The following is a 6,944-nucleotide window of genomic DNA, read 5'->3' as shown; positions in this document are numbered from 1 at the left end:
GGAATCAATATACAGCATACTACAGGGAAGATGCATGTGTTATGCAACTGCATAAAGATGCGCGTCTTTGTTCTTGCCACTTTTCTAAAGATGCATTGGAGGCATTTAATCGACCACCGCTAATGAAAGAGCTCACAGGTAAGAAGACTACGCTTTATCATAAAACGATAGTTTGATAACGTCAACTTGCCTTGAACAGCTGCGGACAGAAATCTGTGCTCTTTACAACAAGTTTGTTTACACTCTCTATCTCGGTTGGCATTGGTTGACAGTTGCTGCACAGATACCAGTGATTATGTCCCACTCGCGCCTCCTCACCTCTTGGATCATCTTAATTTTGATTGACATGTTGTGTAATGTCTTCTCTGCTGTCCTCCTCGCTGCGCTCGGGTTCAAATTGAAAAGGCTGGACAGAAAACATAGCTAGCTAATTGCGACCTGCGACCTCTGTCCTCTCGTATTCATAAAAGATGGAGGAGGGGAGGAGGGTGGGCACGTGTTGTGCCCACGCCAAATGAAGCGTCATTACATCACAGACGTGTCTTCAAATCCTTCGACATAGTAACACATTGTAGTACCCTCTATTCATAGTTTGCACGTGTCGTCATGGCATACTGGGAACGCCCACCTGGCGGGCAAAACAAATCTTTCTTCCGCTGCCTGCCAGCTATTTTATCAGGTTTTTACCAAGTAATTAGTTGTTTGACAAAATGCTGGATAGTTGCTGTGCAATCGGGTGCACTAACCGACGAGGAGACGACCCTGGGTTGTGCTTCTACAGAATTCCGTCAGAAAAAGAAAACCCAGAGAGGAGTGGATTTGTGCTATTAGATGTGTCTCAGTCCCTGTGGAGGGCAAACCATCAAAGTACACACGTCTCTGCAGCAAACATTTCAAAGATAAGCTCAAGTAAACACTGATTATTTTAATTATTTACGTAGCCACTTTACTCTATTATAGTGAGCCAATTACCACTATTGCACTATTGTCATTGTTCATATTGTATTCCACCCCTGTACATTGTACCGCACATTTCAAATCTTCTAGTATTTTTTGTATATATAGTTATTTTTTATCTTGTCGTATCATATTGTTATGTATTGTTTTTGTTTGCTATGCACCGTGGATGAGAGGGAAACGCAATTTCAGCCCTCTGTATGTCTGTACATATATTGGATTGACAATAAAGCTGACTTTGACTTTGACTAATTATTCTATTTTTAGTCATTATCTTTGTTCTGACATGGTTTGTTTTTGTGCACGCTACCAGCTTGGAGTTGGTTGTGTAGGTCCTTTAGCTAGCTAGCTAACATTAGCATTATTGACCCATCCAGATCGAAAATACAGATAACTGTCTGTACTTTTGTACGCTTTCGGCGGAAGTGTGAGGGGAAGGATTCTCCACAAGATACATGTAGACATCACCGAACTGGAGCTCTGGCAGCGACTTCGCTGTTTTTAGTGATTGAAATACTGCGGCGGGTGCTGTATGTGGATCGCAAGTGTCCAAAATGTGTAGTTTGTTCACATATCTTTGTTTTTCTTCTTTTGAGAGGTGATCTAAATAATCGTTGCTTGAAACAGGTGGGAAAATGACCGGTCGGTGCTGCAGTTCTACGGAGTTTCCACTATGTTTTGCCCACCAGGGCTCTGCGCCAGTCACGTGTCTGCAAACTATGAATTAGCCCGTCGACTGCCATAAATATTGACGTAGCACGGCAAATTCTCAGAGCATTTGAAAATTATGGGCCAATTTCTTTTCTTTTCATATCATTTTCTCAGATATCTTTAAATGAATGAATGAATCTTTTATTTCGAACATGATTTAAAATAATAAAATAACTAATAACTAATAATTATGTAGAGTACAGGCCTATCAATGTTGGAAAGGGAGTAGGATGAAGCCTAAGATTATCCTGTCCTACCCCTATCCGTCACTCTCAAGTGAGAACAATTATACTTAAATTATATAATCCAGTTAATTAATTCATACATTTCAGTATCAACAGTACAAATAATTGTTCATTCTTAATACTGAAACAACACAAAATAAATAAATAACACACATCAGTATCCACAATTTAATACAAAAGAAAAAGACAAAGAAAACCACACCTTAGTATCCAGAAGATTAACAACCTTCCCTTTCCTCATTTTGGTAGTTAACAAAAATCATTCCTTTAAACCTTTTTTTAAATAGAGCAATATTTCTGCTTTCCTTGATCTCTTATCCTTTAACACCCTATAGAGAGACGTGCACCACACATGTTCATATACAATTTATGTTCCCCATGTGGAAAGACACATATGTGACGCAATCTGATGTAAATGGACACCTCTCGGAAATGAGAAAGACGTCAAATTCGTCTTTAAAGTTTTTTGGTCTTTGTCAAGATGCATCAATCCACAGGCACTTGTTTATTCCCTCAATGTCTTTTCTCTATTGACGAAATTGCAAGTGTGTGTGGGTTGAAGTGATGTCCACAGTGAATAAGCCTAGTGCTGTGTGTGTGCGTATGTGTGTGTGTGTGTGTGTGTGTGTGTGTGTGTGTGCGTGTGTGTGTGTGTGTGTGTGTGTGTGTGTGTGTGTGTGTGTGTGTGTGTGTGTGTGTGTGTGTGTGGGGCTGCATGTCCGTACACACTCTTTTTGATGCAAAACATCAGTATCCTTCATGACTATGGTTTCAAAGTGTCGGAAACTTTTTCTGGAATTTTTCCATGGGAAGTTACGCCCGGGAATTTGGGGACTTTTTGGATGAATTTGGATTCATCCAAAAAGTTAGCTTATAACAGTGAACCTTTTTGTGGTACACATAAGGCAATTCTAGGTCTTGTGGCATATATTGGTTAAACTATCCCCCAATTCAATGGAATTGCAAAACCTCTGCATGCACAGTGCATTCTTCCATCACATTCTTCCATGTGCAGCTGATTCTCAACATCTTCCACAATAAGTGTCACAATCTGATGTAAACAGACACCTCTCGGAAATGAGAAAGACGTGAAATTCGTCTTGAAAGTTTTTTGTTTTTTTTTCTCAGATTTTCGTTTTTTTAGCTAACATTCAACTCGAAGATGTGAAGTACCCACTCGTTATTTTTCCGAACTGTTTTACGTTCATTAAATAAGTGTAATCTATAACACAATGACTTCGTTTCTTGTTGTTTGATGGGGATTCATTATCTTTGATGGGGATTTTCTGTGCTTAGTGATTTCCGGTGTAGCAACTTTCAAATACTCATGTCGTCTTCAATTTGTTTCCGATTTCAATGTATGATGCATCATTTGAAAGCTTCCATTCTGTAGTTTAAGCACATGTAAAAAACAGAAAAATGATTTCGCCTACAGGTAGCCCTTTTCATTGGGCTGTGTCACAGTACCACGTTTCATACATTTTCATACAACGGGGTAGAAATGCCAGCATTGTGAAGTTACTTGATTTTCTATTTGTTATTATAGAGCCACCTATGGTCTAATCATGGTAATTATTTCTGGCATTGTTACTGATGCTCTCTAGTTGTGGCATCCACATTTATAGCATTTTTGTTCAGGGACTTAACCTAGCAGAGCAAAAATCTATGAGAATTTGAAAATTCTGGCCCAATTACTTTTAGTTTTCATATAATTTTCTCTGCAATCTTGTTACATATGTTCCAAGTTTACACTAACCCTAACCCACATATGGACCAAGTTTACACTAATCCTAACCCACATATGTACCACGTTACACTAACCCTAACCCACATATGTACCAAGTTTACACTAACCCTAACCCACATATGTACCAAGTCTCATACACACATACATAAAGACACATATGACACTAAACCTAACCCACATACAGTATGTACCACGTTTCATACACATACAGTATGACACTAACCCTAACCCACATATGTACCAAGTTTACACTAACCCTAACCCACATATGTACCAAGTTTACACTAACCCTAACCCACATATGTACCAAGTTTCATACACACATGTGTATATAAAGACACATATGACACTAACCCTAACCCACATATGTACCACGTTTCATACACACATATGTGTATATAAAGACACATATGTACCAAGTTTCATACACACATATGTGTATATAAAGACACATATGTACCAAGTTTCATACATGTTCATCCAACGGAGCGGAAATGCCAGCATTCTGAATTAAATGTTTTACTTTTGGTTATTATAGTGCCACCTATAGTCTAATCATGATAATTCTTTCTGCCATAATTACTGATGCTCTCTAGTTGTGGCATGCACATTTATAGCATTTTTGGTCAGGGACTTTTTGAGCTATTTGACCAAAGCGGGGAAAAGAATAATAAGAAATATACCACCAATAACAATACTAATAATTCTCATTCTCATTACGCTGTTGCTATCTATGGCACTTATTTTTAAGTATTACAAATACCCAAAGATGCCTTTTATTTGTATTAGATAAGATAACTTTCTACTTCAAACTAGATTCAACTTTATTCTCATTGCAAAGTACCAGACAATGAAATGCAGTTTAGCATCTAACTAGAAGTGCAAATAGTGATATAAAACATGATAGTGATAGTGATACAGTATGGCGAGTATGGTAGTTAGAAGTAGGCTAGATACAGGAGAGGATAGTAGTAAGCTATGTATATGCTACATCTCTTATTCTTTTTTAGCACATTGCTTTAACTGATCTCTCTCTCTATATAGTATGTGTTGACTCTCCTGTGTTAATATCAACATAAAGGTCAATGTCCTCTCTGTTCGGAGTCAGCATACTCCCTTAAAAGCCTTCTCCCTTTTGGTTTGCTGCCACTGCTGGGGCCTTTGTATACTTTACATTTCAGCTTGCACACATAATTTTTGTATTACAAACGACAAAACAGTGGGACTTGTATTTAACTAAGGGTGAATTAGCAGTCTAACATCTTCTCCCATATGTAAAGTGGCTGATTTATGATGGTACGGAACATGCTTTTACAGTATATGATTTCTATTTACGAAGATGTGTCATTTGTACACAAGTACTTTGACTGCAGGGTAGGCATCATCTTGTTAAATCTCCTCATAATCTTGTCTCCACATAATTTTACTTAGTTTCAAATTTAACTTGTGATGTTTTCTTAGGAGAGACTGTTGAAGTGTTTGTTTCTTGTTGATGTTATTTTCTGCATCTTGATCATCGTGGAACAATCTGTAGTTTGGAGAAGTATTTTTGTGTTCATTGTGTGCAAGGCAATTTTCTGAGCTCTGTTTTTGTATTGTTTGATTTTTTTCAGAAGAAAGAATGGCTCTGCCTGAACTGCCAGACCCAGAGAGCTTTGTCTGGCAGCCTTGGAGATGCTCCACCTCCTGTTTCCCAGCCAATGGGATCCCCACGGAATCCAGCTCCAGCCAATCAACAACAGCCTCAACAAACAGGACTTAAACCCACAGCTCCACAACCACAACAGAAACCACCAGGTGCCCAAGTAAGTGGCCCTTTCTCCCCTGTTAAGCAGGCAGGCCCCACCCCCCAAACCAAGGGTCCTACCCAGCCCTCCCCCCACACCAAGGGCCCTACCCAGCCCTCCACCCAGAGCAAAGGCCCTAGTCAGCCCTCCCCCCAGACCAAGCCCACCCCCCAAAGCAGGAACACAGCCCATCCTACCAACCAGACCAAAGGCTCTACCCAGCCCTCCCCACAGACCAAGCCCTCCCCCCAGACCAAAGGCCCTACCCAGCCCTCCCCCCAGTCCAAGGGCCCTATGCAGTCCTCCCCCCAGTCCAAGGGCCCTACGCAGTCCTCCCCTCAGACCAAGCCTTCCCCTCAGACCAAGCCTTCCCCTCAGAACAAGGGCCCAGCCCAGACCAAGGGCCCTAACCAGGTCAAAGGCCCCCCGCAGGCCAAGGGCCCTACCCAGACCAGGGGCCCTACCCAACCATCCTCTGCTAAGGCAGCACCCACCTCTGCCAAGGCAACACCCACTCAACCTAAACCCACCCAGAGTGTTCCTGTGGCTAACAACCAGACCCGTAAACAACAGCAGGGCCAGGAGAAGACTAAAGTCACACCCAAATCTCAAAAGGAAGCAGAAGTCAAAGCCTCACCCAAGAAGGGAGGGCCTGAAGCTATCACCACTTCAAAAGACCTGAAGAAAACTGAAGACTCACAGAAGTTAAGACACCATGAAGTGAGCTACCTGCAACTTCCACGTCTTCACCTCCGTTTCTTCTTCATTTACCACAAATATTATTTTGGCTTGATTTTAATATCAGTCATCATCATGCTCATCATCATTGTTATCTTTCTTTATCTGTATGATAATCTATGATTTCGATAATCATCATTACCACTGCCTTAATCACCATCATCATCATCATCTTCATCATCATTGTTATCTTTCTTTATCTGTATGATAATCTATGATTTCGATAATCATCATCACCACTGCCTTAATCATCATCATCATCATCATCATCATCGTCATCATCATCTTCATCAGTGTCATCTTTCTTCATCTGTATGATAATCTATCACTGTTATCATCACCATCATCTGTTATCAGTCATCATCATCATCATCATCATCATCATCACCACCACTGTCACTTCATCTGTATGATTATCTATCATCATCACCATCATCAGCTGTCTGACTGTATCATCATCTTTATCATCAGCATCGTCATCTTCATAAATGTTCTTGTTCTTTTCCTTTTCTAATCTTCGTCTATCTCAATGCATCAGATTCAGTATATTTTATTTTATGTTATAACATCATGTATTATCTTTAATATGGCAGCTTTATACTTGCAACATAATCATAATGATCTGGAATATCAACATGATGTAATACATCGGTTTACATGTAATTACATTTATTACTATTTTCCGCATCACCTTGTTCATTCATTACCATTTTTTTTCAACTGGTGGAGAATACATTGAATATTAATCCAGCATGTACT

The 6,944-nt window shown here is 40.0% G+C and overlaps 1 protein-coding gene across 1 annotated transcript in view; it reads left to right on the top strand.

Moving 5' to 3' along the window:
• Nucleotides 1–6,944, top strand: part of bsnb (bassoon (presynaptic cytomatrix protein) b) — a gene marked incomplete at both ends in the record, with an annotated part of 80,627 nt that overhangs the window by 59,607 nt on the left and 14,076 nt on the right. Inside the window, one exon of the mRNA XM_080548053.1 lies at nucleotides 5,274–6,167. Coding sequence (XP_080404179.1) covers nucleotides 5,274–6,167 — 894 coding nt within the window. The remainder of the gene's footprint in view (nucleotides 1–5,273; nucleotides 6,168–6,944) is intronic.

The sequence above is a fragment of the Nansenia antarctica genome (genome assembly GCF_963989245.1).
Source record: "Nansenia antarctica genome assembly, chromosome: 18".
NCBI lineage: Eukaryota > Metazoa > Chordata > Actinopteri > Argentiniformes > Microstomatidae > Nansenia > Nansenia antarctica.
The sequence above is the reverse complement of the archived record's forward strand: the minus strand, read 5'-3'. Positions and strand labels throughout refer to the sequence as shown.